Here is a 25483-nt window from a genome sequence, read left to right on the forward strand (position 1 = left end):
GATTATTCATGCTTCAACTGGTGGTCATGGAACTTCACCATTAGGACAAGGACACACTCTCAATGGCTGTTAACCTGTGGACCAAAACAATAATGACCACTTACACTTCTCCGCCTCCTGCTTCCCCATACTTTTGTTGTTTCCAGCCCTCCCTCTATTATCCCTATTTATGCACACTCATACCGGCTTGTGCCATTAGCGTTAGGTGGGTACCCAAGGCCATATGTTTCCAGTCGATGGACTAAGAGCAGCAATCAAACATTACCTTCTGTGATTTATTATTATATATATTTATTAACCATTAGGTTACGCTGTCATAGAGGTATGATTGGGCCTAAAAAAATCCAAGCCCGTGGATTTTAAATCCCAGCCCACACCATGCCCGACAAATTAACTTGATTTGAGGGACCAAGCCCAAAGCAAACCCGAATTTTTATATTTGATTTGTGAGGACTCGGGAGGAGGAATGGTAATTTAGGCTGGGACCTGGCTCCGGCCCTAAGATTATACTTCTACTCTGTTGTAAATGTTAAAAGTGATTCAACTCATTTATGTCTATTTGAATTAATGGTAACTGTACTTTCTAAACTAGCCTTCCCTTGCTCGTCTTTGGTACAAATCAAACCCCTCTGTAATAAGCGTACCGGCTGATTTATTTTTAGACAATTAAAATAATATTTTTAATTCAAATGTAATGTATTCTAGATTTAAACTTTGTCTTTATTAATGCATTAAATTTTCCCGGACACTTGTATTCTCTTGTACTCAGCGCTAATAACACAGCTTTTTTGTTTAGCCTTAAATTGCTTTTTTTCATCATAAATTGAATTACAACTAGAATCCTGTCTTGAAAACTGCATGGTAAAGCCAAAGGAAAATCTTTACAGGTGTATGTATAGGTATTTATATTATTTACATGTGGCCTTCAAAACCAATTGACTGTCCTAACTTTCTTTTAGTTTCTTATATTCACAAAGTTACAATTTATTTGTATTCTCAGCATGAGCTCATTTTTGTACAATACGGTGATAATATCGCAATGTGAGATTCATACCTTATTGTATTCTAATGTTTAGCTACTACAGGGGTTGGTAACCTTTTTGACGCAAAGAGACACAAAATTATTATTTTTTTCTTAAGAGCCACACTTTATATTGAAAAACAAAATTCAACAAAACGCCCTAGCCCGCTCTCCAAACAAAAACTAATTTTTCAGCGCATTTATTTCTCTGTGTGACATTTCATAATTTGATCTAATTTATGAAATAATAATAATAGTACCAGAGCCTGAATCCCATATCAACTAATACACCATGTAAAATTGATTTCCCTTCCAGTCACTTAAAGGGTTTGAGGCTTAATTTGATTGCCATCGTATTCATAAATAATTGTTTCAAAACAAGGTGCGAGCAGTTATATTGGAAAAAAAGATCACAACATACTGCAAACAAAGAAGAATACGGATGCATTTACCTTCAGTGCAGGTCCGGGAGAGTGAGGGAGGAGCTTAGTGTGAGCAGTGCTCCGCCCGCCCCTACGGCTTACCCAATAAAATTGCTCTGGTGCTTGCCTGGTATTTTCGGGTGTTTCTTCCTTGGGTTTTCATCGTGTGTCTCACCAAGAACATAAATGGTTTACATTACATATATAAGATTCCAGAGGCGTACAGCCAGATGGGGTCTGTTGGTGTAAGACCGTGAGTGTAACCTGGAGATGAGAGTGTGCCCTATATAATATATATATATATATATATATATATATATATATATATATATATATATATATATATATATATATATATATATATATATATATATATATATATATATATATATATATATATATATATATATATATAACATCCATCCATCCATTATCTGCAGCGCTTATCCTCAGTAGGGTCGCACGGGTGCTGGAGCCCATATATAATTGTGTGCGTGTCTACTGGATCAACCTTGCACTTCCAGTACCAAAACGATACAAGGAACATTTGTAAGGGTGATAATTTATCTTTGAACCAGATGTACCTTTGAAAAAAGCCATTTCTGTCTCGCAAGTCATTGGTTCTCGAGCCCTGAGCTACAGTAACAGTTCTTGTGACAACAGAAAATTGAAATTACATTTGACTTAAGAAATGTTAATGTATCCTTTGGTCTGCTCCAGCTACCTCCACTGATGTGACTTTCTTCACTTTGGCAACTCACCAAAGTAATGACTTTGGTCTACTTTGGCCACTATCAAAAGGATTCTGGGAAATCGGGACATGCTTCCACAGCTGCGGGTATCCAAGTCCTCCTATTTCCCTACTCAATCATTTCTTCCCCATAGCGCACTCACCACTGTAGCATCTGCTTAATGGGCCTCATCGCTGTGGATGCTCTTCCATCTTACCCTGGCACAGCTTGCATACCATCATCAGCATGCTTGTAGAGTCTCGAAGATGATCTGAAGTTTTTTTTTTTTCTCAGTTTGTTGTTAGGTAGATGCTTCTCTTGACAGTTAGAGATTATTTGAAATCGCTTCCAGTGTTTTCCCAATCTTTCCTAAATCTGTTACTTATTAATGTCTCGAGAGTAAATAGAAATGTTAAAAAAAGTAGTGTACAAAGCTGCATTTTGTACCAATGGTTCAATGTCAGCCGTTCTCTCTTTTAGTGTTGGTTTATTTAAACCCTGACTCCTCCTGGAATCTGCTGTTCCAGAACAAATGCATTTTCACTGAGCCAAAACCAAGTGAGTATGCAGAATTAGCAGTTTGGAATGTCTTGCACAAGACTTCACATTCACCCAATGCTGAAAACACTTAACAGCCAGGAGATGGTGGACAGTATCTCTGTGTGTAGCACAACTTTTTACATTTTACATTGGGTCGCCGTGTAGTTTCCAAATTACGGCCCACAAGAGAGTTGCTGCCCGCCAAACATTTTTCTGTGCCTCACAGCATTCACTAGAAAATTATATTTTGTACTGAAAAAAGAGTTTTAGACATTCGGTGATGCCTTTTTAGAGTATGATGAAAATGCAATGTTCAAATATGATTAAAATGCAAATTAATAAATTACAGGAGATTGCAAATAATGGCAGTTCATTATTGAGGTAAAAACATTTAGGCGCGGTAAAAAAACAAAAGGCTCTTTGAACTCAGTTGGCCATTGTTAGCAGGTACATAATAGTAAAAATATGAAATGTTTAACTTTTTTAATGACATCTCGAATCACGCATTCCACCTTTAAGAAATTCTCACCTTTTGACAGATTGCTCTGGGACTGGTTATATTGGACTGTCTCAGAAAATTAGAATATTTTGATAAAGTTCTTTATTTTCCGTAATGCAATTAAAAAAACAAAAATGTCATACATTCTGGATTCATTACACATCAACTGAACTATTTCAAGCCTTTTATTATTTTAATATTGCTGAATTTGGCCTTCAGCTTAAGAAAACTCAAAAATCCTATCTCAAAATATTAGAATATCATGAAAAAGTATACAAGTAGGCTATTCAACTAATAAACTGAATCATCTAATTAACTCGAAACACCTTGCGAGGGTTTCCTGAGCCTAAAAAACACTCAGCTTGGTTCAGTAAACTAAATCACAAGTATGGGGAAGACTGCTGATCTGACTGCTGTCCAGAGGACCATCATTGATACCCTCCATCAGGAGGGTAAGACACAAAAAGAAATTTCTCAAAGAGCAGGCTGTTCACAGAGTGCAGTTTCAAAGCATATCCACAAAAAGTCTGTTGGAAGGGAAAAATGTGGCCGGAAACGCTGCACAACCAAGAGAGATGACCGCAGCCTTAACAAAATTGTGAAGAAGAGCCGCTTCCAGAATTTGAGGGAGCTTCAAAGACAGTGGGCTGAAGCTGGAGTCCAGGTATCAAAAGCCACAGTTCACAGACGTGTCCGGGAAATGGGCTACAATAGCCGTATTCCCATGGTCAAGCCACTTCTGAACTCAAGACAACGGAAGAAGCGTCTGACTTGGCCTATGGAGAAGAAGCACTGGACAGTTGCAGAGTGGTCCAAAGTCCTCTTTTCAGACAAAAGCAAGTTTTGCATTTAATTTGGAAGTTAAGGCGCCAGAGTCTGGAGAAAGGCTGGAGAAGAGCAAAATCCAAGTTGCTTGAAATCCAGTGTGAAGTTCCCACAGTCAGCAATGGTTTGGGGAGCCATGTCAGCTGCTGGTGTTGGTCCACTGTGTTTCATCAAGTCCAGAGTAAATGCAACTGTGTACCAAGAAATTTTAGAGCACTACATGCTTCCATCTGCTGAAAAGCTTTATGGAGATGAGTATTTCATTTTTCAGCATGATCTGGCACCTGCCCACAGTGCCAAAACCACCAGTAACTGGTGCACTGACCATGGCATGACTGTCCTTGATTGGCCTGCTAATTCCCCTGACCTGAACCCCATTGAGAATTTGTGGGGTATAGTTAAGAAGAAGATGAAAGACACCAGACCTACAAATGCAAATGAGCTGAAGGCCGCTATCGAAGCATCCTGGGCATCAATAACACCTCAGCAATGCCACAGGCTGATTGCCTCCATGCCACGCCGGATTGATGCAGTAATCCGTGCAAAAGGATTCCCAACCAAGTACTGAGTGCATCAATGGACATTTTCAAATGTTTGATTTAGTTTTGCTGTTATAAAATTATTTTTTTTACTTGGTCTGAGGAAGTATTCTAATATTTTGAGATAGGATTTTTGAGTTTTTTTCAGCTGTAAGCCAAAATCAGCAATATTCAAATAATAAAAGGTTTGAAATAGTTCAGTTGATGTGTAATGAATCCAGAATGTATGACATTTTTGTTTTTTTAATCGCATTACAGAAAATAAAGAACTTTATCACAATATTCTAATTTTCTGAGACAGTCCAGTAGTTAGAGATGATATGTTGGTGTTGTTTACTATTTTTCAATTGGTCAAAAAATCTTGTAAAATGCTAAATCACCCATATGGAAATGTATTCATTTTGTTTGAAAAACAACAACAGAAACATAGTTGATTTGATGTGCCATATGAAATACTGTTTAAGGAATCCTGAATTTGTCAAGACCAGCACAAAGGGTAGACCCAATTGCATAACGTTTCTCACAAATGTATTGAGGTATAGAGGAAAGGCAGCGCCGGCGATCCGGTACTCGCTGGACGCGGGAAACAAGCCGCGGGATCGGAGCATGTTCCAAATGCGAAAGTGAATATTCGGAGCGGGAGATCATGGTGTCTAAGACTGAAAAAGCAGGTCGATAGCCGGGACAAGAGAGCAAAATGTGGTCGGGATCAAAAACGGGTCGTAAACTGGGACGGGAGAGCAAAACATGGTCGGGGTCAAAAAACAGGTCGGCTGGAGACAATTGGGGAAATCAGGAACGGAAGGGTGGAAAACAGGTGCAAAAAGCAAGACCGACGGGAGTCAAAGTGCTTGCCTTGTAGAGACAGAGGTTCGCTGGCGGACTGACAACAAGCGAGTGAAAGGACTGGGCTTAAAAAGGACAGGAAACCAATCAGGTAGCCCACAGCGGCTGGCGCCAAACGAGCGGCCACAGGTGAAACTAATCAGTCATAATGACAAAACTAGGTCTTTCTGTTTTATTACTCTTTTTAGACATCTTATGTCACTCCAAATTTAAAATGTTTTTCTCTTCATTTCTCTTGTATGTTGAGCCAACGTAAGTCAAAAATACCAAATAACGGGTATAAAATGTCCGCAAAAGTAGGTTAGATGTATGCCTCCTCATTTGAATATGGATGTCTTGTTAATGCCACCCTTTGATGATCGGCAGATGTTTAATGCGAACTCTGCTTGTAAATGTCAACGTTGATCATCATCCTCATCACCACCACAGCCGCTGGAATATTCCAAATAGGAGAGTTCGCATTCATAATACTCAAATGGCAGCGCTGTATTTGTTTACAGACTGTTGCAGCAGTTAGACTTAATAGGTTCTGTGTGAGACCCCCATTTTGGAGCACATCAAATTTCATAATTGCCCTGGCTTTTGATTATTATCATTTTAATGGCCAATAAGTCGTTAAAACAGAACTCATAAGCTTTCATGGACCAAAATAAGCCTGCTAGAATTTACTTGGACTTTATTTTTTTTCCTCATGATTTTTTTTTAATCCAGCGTGAAGATTTGAAGGACGTTGAAGTATCACAGGAGAGACCTCTCATTGGAGGCAGACGCAGTAACCACGAGTTCACTATGCTACCCTGAGATCATGTTGTCTGGAGATATTCTTAGACAGTGATATAAACATTTCCCTACCACCGTAAGAGCACGGCTGTGAAATTTCCAACAAAATGGTCAAGGAAATGTGTTTTGCAGATAACATTACAGATGCAATAAGGTTTGGCTAGGTGTGTGATTGAAACAATACGGCACGTAAGCCGCCTTGAGCCCACCTGTTTGTTTTGCCGTAATTGGATTCTGCTTCGTTCCGTTTTCCTTAATGCCGATGCATAATGCAATGTACCACAGGGAGCGGCCATTACCGACTGCGAGATGGGGCTCGAAAAAGTAGCCTGACCCATTGTCCTGACCCACCAAATTTCCTCCCCGTCTCTGGGACACCATTCCTCAAAGTTGCCCAATCCTTTTGGATGTATTGATGGAGGAGGCATGCATGCATGACGGGAACCAGAATAGCAGTTGTTGACGTTAGAACCGAAAAGAACAATAAGCAGCATCCTAATCCAAAATAAACACAGACCTGGCCCATGCAGAGCCAAAGGAAATGTTTTTTCTGATGACAAGGTATTTGAGGTTCCCGTGTCGAAGCTACAACATACCTCAGACATGCGCTTCATCCCTGTGACATCCACATGCAGAGTGTTTATCCACAGAATTACGGGTGCTTGAAATCCTTGAAATCCAGTGAAGTGCTTGTAATTGCTTAAATATTTTGCCATGATAGACCACGCATTAATGAAGAAAAATGAAACAAGTCTGCTTAAAATGATGCGGACACAATGCATTTCTTCTGCCCTTGTCATTAACAGCCTCATTCGTTTGAATGGCGTTGTTCTATAAAGCGTCATCGCCCCCTACAGGTCACGCTTAAGATGACAGCTGAATCGTACGTCTAAACAGGACACGACTAAATGTGTATAAGTGCATGAATTACCTATTAATGATGGGAATTTATTATGGGCCATGCAAAAAAAAAATAAGTAGTATTTCTCAGTAGTAAATAAGTGCAAAAGGATAAAGAAGGTAAAACTGCACACGTCCTCTGGATCAAACGTAGTACCTAAAATGTCCTTCAATTTTGCTTCTCTTTTTTGCACTTTATATATATATAAAAAAATATATTTTACATTTTTGCAGGTGTGTAGTATACATTTGTATGTATTGTTGTTTATTGTTAAGCTATTCGTCACCTGGAATTGTTATTGTTTTATGATAGAATATCATGTTGTTTTGTGCATTATTTTTCCATCCATTTCAAACTTCCATATTCAAATAAAGAGGAGGAAATTAAAAATAAGTTTTAAAAATAATCCGATCAATCAATCAGGTGGAAAAAATAACCAATTCATTGATTTGTAAAATACTCTTTAGTTGCATCCCTACTGTGGTTGAAAGCGCGGAAAGGAAAGTAAGAATTTAAATAAAAACGTGTGCTCAAATGAAACATTCTAACCTTTGGAAGGTATTTTAATGATTTGTTAGATGGTTTTGTATGGTTTTTCAACTCAGCTACTCATGCATCATTAAAAATAGCCTTCTTGTAGTTCAAGTGATGTTTTTCCAACTTATCTTCTGAATAGCCCAAGCACTGTGAACAAATGTCTAAATATGGCAGCAGTTCGGCTTAACTGTCATCAGGAATGGAACGGCTCCACAAGCTCTTTCACTTCCTCGCGACCAGCTGCTGTCTTTAAGTAGCAAGTGTCGATGGCCGAGTCTCAGATCTCCCCGCAACTTCTGTGAGGATGATGACATTACGACATCTGGAGTGTGTGCGTATGTGAATGATTGTTTGTTAGCTCTGTATGAATTGTGAGGGTGGGCCAGGGTTTGTTATTTTAGGGAGAATTAATAACAATAGGGGGTTCAGTCTGATCCCCGGTCGAGAAGTAGATGCAGTGATAACATTCATGTAAAGCTTCAACTAATTATTATTTTAATTGGTTGTTTTTTCAGTAAATTAAAGAATAATTTTATTTTTATTTCCTCCTTTTTATTTAGGTATTAAAGTTTTGGACAGGTAGAAAATAGTGCACAAAACAACAGAATACTCTATAATATAAAACAATAAAAAAAAATCCAAGTACCAAATTGTTACTGCAACTTTGTCCCCGGAATAAGAGTATGCCGCGTAACAAAATGTCATTGTGTGTTGCCTTCTGCTGGATCAAAGTGGGTCGACAAGCATGTACCCTGAACCGCCCAATTACACGACAAAGTCTAAACAATATTCAATGCACTTTTATTTTCAATTTATTAACGTAATGAGTGACACATAAACCGCAAAGCACAATGAATAAATGATGCCAAAGTTTTGAATATATTTTATTCAATGTTATCATTTCGTTGTTGCAGCCCTACATTGATGCTAACAGAGTGTTAAGCAAGATGGAATATTGATAAGCTGTGGATATTTCATCCTACAACTCAATTTTATATCCAAAATAATTATTGCTACATTAAGGACTTAAGATCTGCCATACAGCAAAGACAGGTTTAACCAATGACACAAAATATATGTTTTTAACATAAACTGGTAAATGAAAATGATAAATAGATGTTAATGTCCTCAAAATAAGCAACAGTAAATATCACAAATACACAAGGCACAACTGAGATTGCTATTCAACAAAAAAGATACTAGGCAGAAGAATGCAGTCACTGAAGGTGTGCATGAGATCAAGGTGATGGATGAAGGCAGACAGAGAGAGGAAAATAGAAGAGAGGGCCATTGTCAAAGTTCACAGTTTCATTGTCGTCTCGTTCCAGTGGTGGATCGATGCACTGGTCATAAAAACTGATCTTGTCTTTGCAGTAAAAGTGCAGTTTGCAAATAATGTTGCAATAATATTTTGACGTTGACAAAAATAGGAAATAGAAATAGTCAACAATGAACGATATGGTCGCCAGACACATTTTTCCAACAGAGTGAGGCATCTCTACATGAATATAATCTCTGCTGAAAGTGGCTCATGCGCAATAGCGTTTATGTCTGCAGTAACAGAAACATGCAGAAACCGCGAAGTCAACATCAAGTTTCTGAACCAAAAGTTTAGGATCATTTTAGCCTGGATACTGCAAATAAAAAGACTACCCGCAAAGCTGACCTTGCGTAACATGGCTGTAGCCTGGTGACACATGAGCATTTAAAAACCACGTCTGACAGTAAAACGAAATGCAGTCTGATTGGCCTAGGTAAGATTCAAGTAATGTTCAACCCAATACGTTTTGTTGACATTGCATTGTATATTTCATGCACGTGTATTTCGCTTTAAAATAAACTCTTTCAAACTAAATGCATATAGTCCGAAGAAGAAACGTCAGTTGAATGTACTGGACAAAAGGAACATAATATTTGTTTTATTTACTGTTCTACAGCTGCTAATGAGCCTGTTCTTAGTTTACATGGATAACTAAATGTTTACTTGTTTTTAAATTGTTATTTATTTGACTGTCCCTTAAAATGGACAGAGGTTTATTCATGGAGTTATGTCTTTGCTGACAGAGCATGCAACCATTCGGTTTTATTTATTTATTAACTTTATTTGCATTTAGATTCTTTACAAATGATCTGTATGTTCAATCAAAGATTGTTTTGTTTTTGGACCCATTTTTCTTGTTTATTATAATTTTCCTGATTAATTAAATCAACTGCACGCAAAAATTATGAAATAACTAATTAATATCCGATTTTTTGTTTCAACAGTCTGTAACTAGTCGACTATTATAACAGTCGTTAGCTGCAACCCTCTTCGCAAATGCAACTTTTACTTTGATTTAAGCGCAGATTTTTCATGTGGATTTTGAAAGCTCTTGCTGTCATGGAGACGTACATTGTCCTCCTCCTGCTCGACTAGACTGACATGCGTTTGACCCACCCCCAACCTGGTCCTGCAGGAGACAACACCTGGTGCCTCGCTACATGGCCATTAGCGCTCGGCTGGCACATTTTCTGCTGCCGCCCGAGGATTTTTGAGAGCACTCTTTACCCTGACAGGACACATGTTGCACATAGCATATGTGGCCAGTGAGTGCACCTTCTGAATGCGCACACATGGAGCACAACATTGCCGCACCTGAGACCCATCACGGGAATCCTAGCTACTGTACAATTATGACTTTGTGGAACATCAACAATGACCACTTTGTAGCATTTTTTTGTGTATAAAAGGAAATAGTTTTAGGATTTTCTGAATGCCAGTTGCAGTTCCAGTAATCCCTCCCTGTATCGTGGTTTTGCTACATGGCAGATTTTTATCATGTATTCTTTTCTGCATTCTTCATGGCTAAACAACCAGTGTCCAACCTGGTCCTCGAAAACCTCATGTCCTGCATGTTTTTGGAAATGTTTTGCTCCAATACAGGTTATTCCAATCACCTGGGTTATAATTAAGCTCCTACACAGCTTTCTAACAAGCTGAAAATTTGCATCACCTGAGTTGGAGCAGAAAAACTTTAAAATCATGCAGGTCATGCGGCCCTTAACCGGGTTGGCCACCCCTGGGCTCTAGAGCCACTTGCAGGTCTTGGACGCTCCATAGTGGCTCCCTTGCGCTTCGTCGAAAATTTGTGGTTTCGGTAGGACAAAAGCTAAATGCAGTTTCCATGACGTCCACATGATGGCAGCAAAGTATCATGTAAAGTAAAGTGGATCGTGTGTTTTTTAAAAATACAATTTATCAGTTCAGAAGTCATTTGTATAAAAAAACAATAATACATACAAAATAAAATAAAAATAAAGTACAGTAACTAAACAAATACTTGAGCCTGTAAATTGGGTTTTGAATTTCGCGGAAATTCCCACAAAAAGCCCAAGATTACTTTACCTCAGATAACCCCAAAAGGACGCCAAATGTCCGCAAAATAACGATCAGTCTCATCATTTTGAAAGAGTTACACTCTTATTTTTAATTTGCAGTTCATTGATTTGATAATGAATTACTAATTCGGTCAAACACACACACACACACACACATTCTTAGCAGTCAGCTACGGCACTTGTTTTGGAGAAAGAGAAAGCCGTAGTTGCCTCGCTGTGCTATGATTCAAATAGAGAGGCAAGTGGTGACTAAGCCTCATCTTTGAGACCTTTTTTGCCGGCTTTTTTATTGTCATTTAATTTTACATTGTCAAACATTGTATGCAATACGATAAGACATGGAACGCCAGGGTAAAACTGTAATTCAGACTTTAATGAAATTTTTTTAAAAAAAAACTGGACTATTATATGTAACCTCTTGTTATTTTGACGTATGCACTGAATATATCATTATCACTACGGGGTAATCATGTTGTATTCTCTGATTTTCCACACCTCTAATGGCAGAACTAATTTTTTAGCATCGGAGATTTCATAAAATGATAAGTCTCAAGGTAGGGCCTTCAGAACAGGCTGGAATTTCTTATTTAAAGCCTCACTCCCCTGTTGTAATTGAAATATTAAAACTATAAATGTCTGATATTGTGAGTGACAACTTTAAACTTATCAATTTATCTTCTTTCTACCAAAATTAAATAAGAAAATGAGATTAGAATAAAAATAATTGTATTGAATTTTAGATTATTTAGAAAATGTATTATAATTTAATAAATTTCAAGTTATTTTTGATGGAATGGAGTTGCCTTTAAAAACGCCTTATTTTTGAAGGAGTTTTATTAAAACTACAATGTGAAGAAATAAATACTGAGATATATAACATTTATTTTTGTTTTCTTTTTCAGCCTCTACTGTGGCTGAAAACGGGAAGAAAACTTGCCTGAAGCTGAAAGTTTTCGTCCGACCATCAAGTAAGTTGCACCTGTTGTAGTTCCTAGATTTCACATTCTGCTTGCTATCCCGACATGCTACTCTCACTTGGCTAAGAACATCTTTTATTTGAAAATAAATATTAATAATCCTCAGTGTGTTCCTCAGAACTTTATCTGAATGTTGCTTGACGTGTTGACTGTGGGGGGCTTCAAATGTCGTCCTGGCGTTTCTCCTTCCGATGATTGCATTCTGCCTTTCTTCTGTTTGTAGACACCTGTGTGAGAACTATAGGTGTACATGACCGTGTTTTTGACGTAAACGACAAAGTAGACAATACGTTAGAACCACGAGGTTAGTATGGCTTCCTTCTTTTATTGACTCTTAATAAGTGCCTTGTTCTTGCCATGCTGTCTGATCCCCTCACTTCCTCTTGCATTATCTCCCACCCCTGGCCTGGCATACATTTAGGCAACTTATTTATTTATCTATGCATCCAACCATCTATGTATCAGTCCATTTATCCATCCAGCCATCCCAAGTCCAGCCATCCATCCTAGGTCCGTCCATCCAAAGATCCACCCTAAGTCAATCCATACATCTATTGGTGTGAAAAATGCATGTGTGCAGCCATCCATCTCTCCATCCATCCATCCATCCATCCATCCATCAATCCATCCATCCATCCATCAATCCATCCATCCATCCATTATCTGGTTTGTAAAATACTGTACATCCATCTATTCATCCATCCATCCATTGGTGTGAAAATTCAAATATCTTTCCCACAAATCATTTGGTTGAATAATGGAATCCATTGAGGCATTTCCAAAAAACACTAAATGCTAGTGTTGCAGTAAACCCTTTTTATCAAGGGGTTTCGATTCCAAAACACAATCATAGGCGAAATTCGTGAAGTAAAATCTTTATTTCTGTATGTATTTTACAACATTTACAAAGATAAAAATACTCAGAACAAATCATTTGTACAGGCTCAACCATTTTTCAAACAAAAATGTATTGTGTAAACATTTGTTTTTTCAATTTGTTTAAAAATAATTACTCTACTGTCAAATAATAATAAGCGTATCAGAAACCAGAACACTATGCACAATGCACATCCGCGAAGTGGAAAAACTGTGAAATGTAAACTGCTTTGGATTGCGAGGGATTACTCTATTACAATTAGGATAATCAAAGGTAAACTACTAACCATTTATCAACAACGGATCAGTTATAAGCTTCATCACCAACAATTTCACGATACATTAATCAATGTATTCATATCGGATCCTACAATGATAGTTATCCTCAGAATTTTCAGAAACACAACACTCATATAACATATTATGTTCTTCATAAGATTGTTTTTGTGTTTAATCTAGATGTAATAACTCTAAATTGAATAAGTGAGACGGTCTAAAAGCTCCGTGATCACCAACAATCCATTTGACTCTACCCATTGTTGTAAGACTAGAGTAGTTAAAAAAGGTAATGCATATTTCTCTTTGGTAAAATTACTGTGTTCAGTTTCGGGAAAATGTATTTGCTTCCTACCTTATTTCTGTGGTTCTTCCATATTTATCACACACAAAAGTTTTACATAATCAAAGCAATTTTCATATCACACAGAGACAACCCAAGGAAATACAAAATGCGTTTTTTATATGATTCAATATAGTAAGGCACACAAAAAAATTAAAACCTATCTGGCCCTATGTGAAAATGTAATCGACCCCTGAACCTAATAGCAAGTTGGGCCATCTTTGGCAGCAATAACGGATATCAAATGTTTACGATAATTGGTCATGAGTCTCACAACGCTGTGGGGGAATTTTGGCCAACTTTTCTGTGTTTCAAATCTGCCAGATTGGATGAAATGAAATGAAATGAAATTAAATGATCTGCATTTATATAGCGCTTTTCAAGTCAATGACTTCCCAAAGCGCTTTACATTGTCCTTCACATTTCCCAATAGCGGCCGTGATCTGTGCAGCCATGTAAGGCGCTAACCTGCTTATTGGGGGTTCAGTGTCTTACCCAAGGACACTTCGGCATGTAACACGGACAAGCCGGGATTCGAACTGGGATCCCTTAATCCTAAAACGATTGCTCTACCTCCTGAGCTACTGCCGCCCCAGATTGGAGACTTTCTAGCATTGAAGGTCATACCAAAGCATTTCAATTGGATTTAAATCCGGACTTTGCCTTGATCACTCCAAAAACTTATTTTCTTCGTTTTGAGCCATTCAACCACTGCTAGTTGTTCTGGTCTTGAGGCAGGAAAGCAGCCCCAGACCATCACACTGCCACCAACATGCTTTACTGTTGCCATCACATCCTTTTTGTTAAATGCTGTTCCAGTTTGACGCGAGATAATGGGCTGTACATCTTCCTAAAAGTTCAATTTTGGACTCATCAGTCCACAGAACGTTTCTCCAAAGGTCTTGGAGATAATCAAGGCGCTTTTTGGCAAATGTGAGACGTCTCTTTGTCTTCTATTGTGACAGCAGGCATTTTTTCCTGGAAACACTGACCTTAACTGAGGCCAGCAAGGCCTGCAGTTCTTTTGATGTTTTTTGAGGGTTTTTTTAACATCCTGGATGAGCTATCATCACACTCATATGTAATCTTGGTTGATCGACCACTGTTCTCAGTTTTCTCCATTTGTTGATAAAGCCTCTGACATTGGTTTGGTGGAGCCCGAGAGCCTTGGAAATGGCTTTGTGACCCTTTATGGACTGATAGATTTCAATCACATCTTTTCTAATTGCTTTTGGAATTTCTTTGGAGTGTGGCATGACATTTGTGTTCTTGAGATTTTGTAGCCTACTTTGTCTAAAAGATTCATCCATCCATCCATTTTCTGCTCCGCTTCTCCTCACTAGAGTCACGGGGGCGCTGAGCCTATCCCAGCTATCTTCAGGTAGTAGACAGGGGAAACCATGATACAGTTCCCAGCCAGTCGCAAAGTACTCTGAGAAATTCAACTTACTCGCTCAATCACACATGTGAAAATTTCGACTGGCCAATTAACCTGACATGGTTTATGAATGTGGAGGGAAACTGGGGTACCTAGAGAAAACCCACACAGAGAGAACATGCAAAACGTCGCACGGGGAGGCCACGGTAGCTGGGATTGTACCCTGGATCTCCGCACCGTGGGGCTCCACGCTCAGCTTTCCCCAAACTATGGTTAGTCAAAGTTAATGTGTGATTCAACAAAGGGGATCCAATTACTTCTTCACATACGGCCAGTTACATTTTTATTTTCTGTGTTCCTCAATAAATGGAATCAACATTTCAAAACTGCAGTTTGTATATCTTTGGGTTGTCTTGGTGTGATCTTAAAATTGGTTTGATCTGAAACTTTTTTGTGTGATAAATATGCAAATAAACACTGAAATCTAAGGGGGCAGTTACTTTTTTTACAGCAATGTAGGTGCAGTTGAGCCAAACCCTTTGACACCTTACTTTTCCCTCTTTGTGAATGCCCCCTCGCCTGCCTGATTGGCATGCACACTATGTCTATCTATGCTTTTGCATGCCTTGGTCGCTTTTCTGACCCTAAAACAACAATAAAAACAAACCTAGCCACTTCTGTCATATGTGGGGTTTGTCTCTTTGCATGTAATCCATTTATTGCTCATAGGAGGTGCCCACCTCACATAATAACAAGCTGTACAGTTTAGTGGTAGCTTGACTTGTAGTTGGCCATTTAAAAATTTGTAAAACAGAATTTGTATTAAATATGTGCTCCTAATATGCTGCCCCTTGGGTACAAAACGGGAAAAATGAAGTCATAAAGTCTGGTAACCATCTATCTATCTACCCTAGTCATATCCCTCGAGAGGGGTGACAGACAGCAAGACAAACACATACAAAAACAAAGAAAACAAAAAAGGGAAAAAGTAGCAAAAAACATACACAAAAATGTTTGGACCATGGCCAACCCAAATGCCCAAACACCCAAACATTTTAAGCAACTCGGCACCCAAGTTGGTCATGCATAATAACATATTTTGCCATTTAAACATTTTGCTGTTAATGAAACTAATTTACATTATTGGCATTGTTTTTTTATATGGGAAATATGACATAATCTTAAGTACACCATGATAAACACACTTAAATTGATTTTCTTTGGATTAAGAGGTTGATAATGGTGTAAACAAAACAAATCAATGTATGTATATAAAAAATTTGGGCTACATTAAGTGTTATTTGATTATTTCCTTTTTTGTCAGCCAATCCTAAAAGCTTGTCATAAGTGGTAAGAGTTTTTTAATTATTGGCTTTCTGATTGAATTGTAAATATCAAAACTTTGAGTTGAAACACTCTAGGTTTCCAAAAAGAAACACTGCACTAATCCGTAAGTAGCTCAGGAGGTAGAGCGCTCGTCTTGGGATCAAGGCATCCCAGTTCGAATCCCGGCTCGTCTGTGTTACATGTCGAAGTGTCCTTGGGTAAGACGCTGAACCCCTAATACCCCAAATAAGCAGGTTAGCGCCTTACATGGCTGCAAGGCCGCTATTGGGAAATGTGGAGCACATTGTAAAGGGCTTTGGGAAGTCATTGACTTGAAAAGCGCTATATAAATGTAGATCATTTCATTTCATAGTATCCAATGCACTTGTTTTCATGATCCTTGCTTGAGTGGATGATTGTTAGATGTCAAATGACAACCTCGTAAAGGTTTTAATTTGTCACTATTAAAATATTGTCAACATTTGAATCTGAAATGTTTGTGTTTTCCCTTTGTTCCCCTTGTTGTAGACGACACAAGCCATGAACCGGCTGAACCATCCAGGAGCGAGGAGACAAACGCTGCAGCGCGCTCGTTGTCGTCCTGGCCACTGGCAGCCTCGCTTCTACTCTGCCTGGCGATGCTCTTCACTTTATAGCGCCCTCGCCTGTCCTGGAGGAGCAATTCACACCCAGCGTGGCCTGAATCTGCCTAGGGTTGCAGGGAAAATGGGCAGGATTTGAGGCTGGAGCTTATTTTTGCTCTATCGGCTCACCGGAAAAGGCTTCACGGGCAACCCCTCGGATTTTTTTATTTCCCCATCGTTTGAAGTCTTCATTTCAACTCAGCTATCGCAGACCTAAAATGCCAAATCATCATTTATTTTCTAACACTTAGTGATTCATTCACTTCTGTGATAGCGCTTAGTATCAATTCGAGCTATTGTTAAGACACACAAATGCAGTATACATACACATACAAACAACAAATGTCTTCAGTGTTTTTATGTTTTGTTCAGTAGCAGTGTTTACAGAGTAGGAAAGTGAAGACTGTACATTCTTAGGATGGACTGTACATAACCGTTGTGCTGGCTTAGTTGACTGCTTGGCTCCGAAAGTCCCATGTTTGACGTCAAAATAATGAAGATGAAGGAAAACAACTGACAGTTCGGGGGCCAAAGCACTAGAAAAAAATGGAAGCAGCCTGCACCTTAACCAAATGATGTCCACTTGTCTCAAAATGTAAAAGCATAAGCTAATGTACATAGAGGTGTGCACTATTTGACAAAATTCCCATGGATGACGATAGGAAGAAATTGGTGATCAAATATTATGTTTTTTTTTGATGGAATTTATTTTCATCTTGAGCTTCACCTTTAATGCCAGTGTTGTTTTGAGGAGATGACCATCTAAATGATGTCAAATAATCCTACATACTGGACCAAATTCCTAATCATCAGTTTTGATCATTGATGACCATACCCCAATCTGCTGAAAGCTGAGTACAAAACAAGTGATAAAAACTGAGAAATTTCGATTCCCGGCAAGCACTTTTGCTGGCAGCTGCTCGCTGGAGGATCGATGTCATTTAGGAGTCGCAATTTCACGCCAACGGTCACGCTCATTTTGTGTTTACTGAGCTGGACAAAGAACTCTCCATCCACTTAGGTTGCACGCTTATATTGATAATCCAAATCCAAAGATTCAAAATTGTTGGGAGACTAAAGGAGCCTGAGATATTAGTTAAGTGGCTTCCGGAAAAGGTGAGCCACATTGCTATGTCAATTTCAAACAATTACATTCAACACTTACAATCAATTATATACTCATAAGGTGTTTCAGAAATGTCATAATCCCCTATCATGTGCCATTGTTTTTTTAAAGGGAGGGTCCAACAATTCCTTGTCTTTCTGATTTAAATGGTTCAAAATGACAAGATTGACCCGATGTTGATGCATGGGGAGTCTCAGTATCTCTGCCATCAAAAATAGACGCCTAAAGCCTTGAAGAAAAGGGGTGGGAGGTCTCAGGAGACAGGGTGTTGGTTTCATTTGGTGGCAGAGGTGGGCAATGCACCGTTGACCTTGCAGTCTAAGTGTAGAGTGATGGAAATTGAATTTAGAAGGACTTCTTCACAAAGCTCAGCTGCGAGAATTGATAAGGAAGCCTCACTTCAAGTTCTAAAGACAGTATAACCTCCGTTATCGCAGTTATTGGGGGGTCAGATCCGCCCCGCGAAACAAAAAAATCCGCTAAGTGGCGACGCCCCTTAACAAAGGCCCAAGGGTCAAACTTAGTTCAGGATCACGTCCTAACCGACTGAGAGTATACTATATACTATAACAAAATAACAACTATAGATCTACAAATAAAAACAGAACACATAATTGCTGTTGAATGAATGGTCTTTATTGTCATTATACAAAAAACAAAATTACAGAACCTCTCTTTTCAGTGTAAGAAAGCAATTAAGAGAGCGGCTGGCTTGCTAGATGCTAGCATTGGGTATCCTCGAGGAAACAAGTTCTCTGTGATGATGTGAATTCAACCATCCCGAATGTAGCAGTTTTCCACGAGTTGTAGCACCAGGTCATTCTTTACATAGGAAATTGATCTGGTGTTAGGGAGATACAGCCTTGGCAGAGGTGGTTTGTTACGTAGGCTGGACCTGCAGTATAGCTATTGCTTTCCTTCACAGTGCCCTTCCCAGACCTGATAACAATCTTCGGAGCATCTTCCCTTTTCTTACTTTCTTCAAAGTCCGATTTCATTGATGAATTTCTTTTTAAGGTAACAAATACTGAAATACTTACTGTAGCTGTGCTTTGCAGTCAGTTTTAGGTGGACACATTGACTTGTGCGCCCGCCCACCCTAGCAATTTGACTGAAAGCAAACACCAGCCTATCACAGTACACACGGACCGTCACGTCCACCCAACACACACACTCACATACACATAACCAGTCCCTGTGATAGCATTTGCTGTGTGTTGTGTGCTACAGAACACAATGCACGATATGTTGATATCAATGACAATAAAGACCATTCAATTCAAAATCCCCAAAATATCGAAATCATGGTATAGCGAGGGATTACTGCAAATGCGAAGCAGTTTATCTCGTTTGATCGTTTCAGTTTCACTCGCTTATCACAGAGGCGTGCAAAGACAGATGTAAGGTGGTGCAAGAGCTTCTGCTCATTTTCCAAAATGCATTCTTTTAGAAAGTATTTACAAGCGGGGTCCTTTGGAAATTGGTGCCACTAATAACTTGTGCATATTAAATTATTTATTAAATATATACTTTTATAGAGATTTTTTCCTTTGAGCACTTGCCCCCCTCTCTCTCAAAAATATGTGTGCATGCCACTGAAAGGAGTGACATCAATTCTGTTTTGATTCTCATAAAATGTTATTTTTCTTTTATTCGCTTAAGGTTTTTGCTGGATTTTCATGTTTTTTTCCCGAATTATTACAGTGGCCTACAGGAACAATAAAAGTAAACAATATGTTTTGGGGTGTCTTTACTGTGGCCCTCATTCGCCTTCAAGACATGCACTGTGTCTTGCTTGATTGTTTTTACCGTACGCATACGTATGCCTTGTGTTAAAGACTACATTTTTTTTAAATATGCTGCGCTAACAGCGTGCGCTAGGAACTCATCTGCAGGACTTCAGCCTACTGTATATGCTAACACATGTCACAATGGACATTATTGTCCTTTTCAGAGAACCAGCTTCAAGTTGACCCTTTTGGATTACCAATATTACTGCCTGCTTGTTATTATATATTTTTTGCTGACTATTTTAACTTAACCTGGGGAATGAGGATCAACTTCATAACTGGATACCGTGTATCCTCTGGTAGTGTACCGTGAAACATGTAGTGGTAGGATATTGCATCTGTTTTGTACCTTCTGGAGGACAAAAGTAAAAAAGAAAAAGAAAATCATTGTTAAAACTTTATAAACTGTAATTATGATGATTAAAACTATTATTATTATTAGCGAAGACTCATTGTTGTAAATAGTGTTTGATATTAAGGTATTAATTTGGTTCTTAGGTCTTTTCTAAAAAATAAAAAAATAGAAAAATAAAAAAATGAAGAAAAACAAAAATGGCAATATCTGTGGGGTTTGCTGAGTGTGGCCAGATCCGAAGAGCTGCGAATAATGTCAAAAGTTGTGGCTGCTTAAGAATAATTTTGTCTTCTGGTCGTGCTAGAACAGGCATGTCAAACATATGGCCCGCAAGTCAGATCTGGACTGTTGAATTATTTAATTCAGCCTCCCGTAAATTTCAGAGAATGTCAAAAAAAGATAAGCAAGTCTCTAGCTCTTTTTTATCAAAAGTTCTGATTTTTTTTTTTTTTTTTGGATAAATACAAACCAAATGCTCCTTCCCGCTGCTAAACGGCAGCAAAGGTGTAAAAGTGCTGACTTCCAGTCTGCTTTCATTTAAAGAAAATATTGTGCAGTATTTTCTCAGCTTCACTAGGCCCAGCTTGGTAGTTTCATCTTATGTTTTTGCCCGTTCACTGCTAAAACCTTTATTTTGTATTTTTTTTATTTATTTCAAAGCAGTGAGACAATTAGGGCAAGCTTATTTTTATTCATAGCTCCCACATGATTTGGGTTTTGTTTGTGATGTTTGCGGTGAGTTGGTTCAGATATAAAGCTGCATTTAATAAATATTTTTTTCCCCATTGTTTGTGAATACATGTGTTGTACTTCAAAAAGATTCGTGATTATAATTTGTAGAGAAAGCTCGAAATCTAGGCCAAATGATAAATAATATAACTGAAAAAACAAGTTGAATATTTGGTGTTGACCTTTTTTTATCGATCCAGTCCAACTGAGAACATTAAGTCTGGATCCGCCCCCCGAGCCAAACTGAGTTTGACATACCTGCACTATGATCTTTCAGACTTTTTTTCTTATGCTTTCAATGTGAGCAAAGCATGAGACAGAACTTGACGGAATGAGGAAAGACCGTGCCGGTTTCACAATGTGACATGCGCATGAACTTGACATTAGAAAAAACAGACAGTTTATAAAAATTTGTGAGTTTTTTTTTTGTTTTGTTTTGTTCTTTGCTCATTTTATTATGTTGTGTTGCATTTTCAAGCTCACTTCAAGCATTTTCCTTCGCGTCTTCGATCCGAGTGATGTCATAAAAGCCTTGTAGTGAAAAAAATAACAAAAGTGCTGTATAAAACACAAACATGCTTGTGTAGTCACAATGGGGCTCTGCCATGTTGTTGTTGCTTCTGTTTCTCGAGAGCAGGTGTCTCAAAATTAAATTTACTTGGGAGGGCCGCCAGAACTAGGGCCTGGTTGAGGTTGGGCCTAGTCTGGCTTTCCTCAAGAAAATCCTGAAAATATTTTTCTTTTTTCTCATTAAAAAATGCTACTCAAAATAAGATGTAAGAATAAAAAGTTTGAAAAAAATAATATAAGAAAATCTATCAGTAATTAATATATGATTTGTGTTGGCTGCACTTAAAGTAAAAGGAGAGCATGCATTTTGTTTCGCAATGTTGCTATCAGAACACAGTTTTAGCAATACAGGCACTGCCCTACTTACGAAGATAGTTCGTAAGTTGAATTGGTTCGTGAGATGCTTCAGTGCTATATTTTGTATGTTTAAGGTTTATAGAGGTATGTTTAGGGCTTGTATAAGTAACCTGTATTGTTTTGTACTAAAAAATAAACATTTCATAAAATAATATGCTCTATAAAGATAAATAAAGTTGAGTTTAACTCACTTGCGGAAGATGGGCTTCAAAAGTTAGGCTTTTTCCTCCTCCGTGGTAGAAAGTGGCAGAAAAAAAGTGATCCAGCCGTTTTCTCAACCGCATCAAGCTTTCTTAATCCACTTTCATTTCATAAGAAACAGTTCACCTCTTCTTTACAATTTACAACAACCATATTGAAAGGATGCACGATATATTAAACAATAAAAATGTCAAAGTTCTTAGCGTGCTGGAGATAGAGTATAGAATTTCTGTAAGAAATCCAGCGGATAAAACCTATTGGTTGCAAGTCAAGTCAAGTGAAGTTACATTTATTTGTATAGCCATTAATCACAAGATTTGTCAAAGGACTACACAGGATTTACAATTACTCCATCGCCTGCACCCACAGTTTTTGTTTTAACATAAGCATAAGCTGGTTAGACCGACTGCTCTGAACTTGCCTTATGCTTTGCAGTAGCAATGTGTTGCGTAAAATTGCAGTGTCTACCATGTCCTATTCAAAATTACACTCGACAATGTTTACAAAAAGCATGACCATCTCCTTTTCATAATATTTTTATAAAAGGATGATCACTTGTCCACTTGGATTTGCACTTAAAGGTGCCTTCCAGAAAGTGAAACTGTTACTCTGTGCCGCCATCTCCCAGCTTAAAGTCATGATCGCAGCCTCAGTCATCTTATTTCTCAAGTATATGCATTCAAACACGCTATGAAAACGTATTTTTTCCATATTTTTGGAAGTTTGGGGTGGCATTTGGACTGTATTTGAAACAGTCCCTTACTTACTTTCACCATTTTCATGCTATACTAACAGAAAACCAAGTCCCTTAATAGAGAAACTATTCTAATTTAACTCTTTAAGGACACCTCAAACAATTTACTCCACCTTTACATTTGAAAATCTTGATTTTTTTTTTAGGTGTTTTAAGGGGAGAAAAGTGGTGATATAACGCATGAAACGATAATGTTGTTAAGGATGAATCGGGCCCAAGGCTGCAAGTTTGAGACTTCTGCTCGAGAGACTCTGTGATGATGTCCTCCCATGTACCTGACGCACATCTCCTTGAAAAATCTTAGACATTTCTCAAGGTGATGCAAACATGTATGAGCCTTTTTAAGTTTGATGAGTGAATTTCTCTTGTGGTGCTACCGATGGGAAGAAATGAGCCTCTTTTTTGGTAACCGAGAGTGTTTCCCATGCCTTAGATGCTCCCCACCATAGTGCAGGATAACAAAACGAGGCCCTTACTTCTCCACTCCGTCATTTCCGGATTTCAACAAACCGCTGCCGCTGTCTTGCATCGACCAGGATCTAGCTCCTGAAGACCCTGGGAAACCCGTACATCCCCCTTGCCTTCAAAACAATGAGCGGCGGGTCATACCAAGACCCATGTACTGCGGCCTTCAGTCGCATTCGCCTCATCGTGGTTGTGTTACGTCCGCCACATCACAAGCTGCCCATTCTCTTTCTACCCTACACTCAAGTTGGTCACTAGTGGACCAAGATTTCAAACCTGTTTTTTTGCAGTATATAAACGATGAAAAAGCCGACTCAAAAAATGATCTGTATTTGTATATACACATGTCTGAGCATCTATGAGTAATACAATAAAATTGAAAAACTGAACGAGTTTGCTTTTTGTTTTTATTCTTTGTCCGTCCCCGCACATCAAAACTCAGTCCACTCACAATGTCAAGTATTTCAAACAAAAGAAATGCTTATAGAACAGTAAGCATGGAAATTCCAATTACACAAAGTGTTAGGAATAACGGGTTATAAAGGAACATATTCCTGGAATTGTGTTACAAAGGTACGTAATTACTTAACTCGGTAATGAGTACTGTAACGTGTTATTATTAGCATTTTAGAATTCTACTGTCATTACTACATGATGCAAACATGTATGAGCCTTTTTAAGTTTGATGAGTGAATTTCTCTTGTGGTGCTACCCGTAAATTAAAAAAAAAATTAAATTCATGAATTAGTGTCCTTTCATTGCTGTATACCATTGGTCAAGAAACCACTGGTACCAGGCTGTGGGTCGTTTCCTACCGGGCCGCACAGAAGGAAATAAGAGTTGCTTTATTTTGGAAAAAAATGCCTCTTTTGCTTACACCAAATATAACACGCATGTTGTTTTACCCTAAAAAAAAACTCACAGTTCCTGTACACAAGGTTTTATTTTAACATATTACCGGGAAAAATTTAAACACATATACATATATATATATATATATATATATATATATATATATATATATATATATATACATACACAAATACAGTGGTACCTTGGTCCTTAACCATAATGCGTTCCTGATTGTTGGTTGATTACCAAAATTCAGGAAACCATGGTATTTTAATCCGTTCCACCCATAAAAAAAACACCTAAAATATTGAGAAAATGTGTATCTAAACCACATTAAAGACCATAAATGTGTACATAATATGTAATAAACATAAATAGAAGAAATATAAACTATTTGCTATTGGTATCTTTGAACAGTGGTGTGATGGCATACAGGAATGGGTATGGGAAGGTTACCGCTTAGCCTTCCTCTTTTAATAAGAAACCTGTCCATTGTCAGCTGCTTCTTACTCTTTTGCACAAATTTTTTTAAAGTGCGACATAACATTGACATTAAAAATGTTCACTGCACGGTTTGCTACAGCTTTGTCCAGGTGATATTTTTCATCAAAAGCCTAGAGCTCATTCCACTTCACAAATATCTCATTCACCGCTGCACTCGAAACATATTCTTTCAATGCCATATTGCAAGGCGATATCGGACACTGGAAAACCATTTTTATACTTCGCGATTATTTCCTTTTTCAGTCCAATAGCTTTGCTCAATGTTTTCCTCTAATTCTTTCCTTTATCACTGTTGTTCTTGGGACCCATGTTAGAAAAGGAACGCAAAAACACAAACCAGGAAAAAGATTACTTCGAAAATAACGAACCCCTTCGCTCATTAACGGTCCGGATAGAAGTGGCGCTAAACCTTGACTAACTCGCGCCATAGAGTTAATCTCGGCTCCACTTGTTACGCGCCAAATCTCATTTGATTCAACTATTTTCGGCTGGTTTTGACTAGGCTATTTTCGGTACCAAATTCCTTGTCAAGCATCAAAATATTTTTGCGCACATTTTTTGGTCGAACACCGATTTGGTTGAGCATTGAGACGGTTGAGGACCGGGGAACCACGGTATATATATATATATATATATATATATATATATATATATGAATGTAATGGGCAACACGACTGCGCAGTGGTTAGCGTGTGTGCGTCATAGTTCTGAGGTCATAGGATCGAACCTGTGTGGAGTTTGCATGTTCTCCCCGTGCTTGCGTGGGTTTCCTCCGGGCACTCCGGTTTCCTCCCACATTCCAAGAACATGCATGTCAGGTTGATTGGCTGGTCCAAATTGTCCCTAGGTGTAAATGAACGCGTGAGTTGTCTGTCCCTGTGTGGCCTGCGACTGGCTGACCGAAGATGGCTTGGATGGGCTCCAGCACCCCCATGACCCTA

General features: G+C 38.3%; 1 protein-coding gene across 2 annotated transcripts in view; it reads left to right on the forward strand.

Moving 5' to 3' along the window:
- efna5b (ephrin-A5b) overlaps positions 1-19141 on the forward strand; it is a 123585-nt gene extending 104444 nt beyond the window's left edge. Inside the window, exons 4-6 of one of the 2 annotated variants that reach the window (XM_088336318.1) lie at positions 11922-11987; positions 12220-12300; positions 16724-19141. In XM_088336318.1, the coding sequence (XP_088192444.1) occupies positions 11922-11987; positions 12220-12300; positions 16724-16851 (275 nt within the window). In that variant the 3' untranslated portion in view covers positions 16852-19141. The remainder of the gene's footprint in view (positions 1-11921; positions 11988-12219; positions 12301-16723) is intronic. The other variant, XM_088336319.1, reaches the window with a different exon arrangement.
- The last annotated feature ends 6342 nt before the right edge of the window (positions 19142-25483 follow it).

Source organism: Urocampus carinirostris, chromosome 5 (genome assembly GCF_059441175.1).
Source record: "Urocampus carinirostris isolate Australia breed hairy pipefish chromosome 5, RoL_Ucar_1.0, whole genome shotgun sequence".
NCBI lineage: Eukaryota > Metazoa > Chordata > Actinopteri > Syngnathiformes > Syngnathidae > Urocampus > Urocampus carinirostris.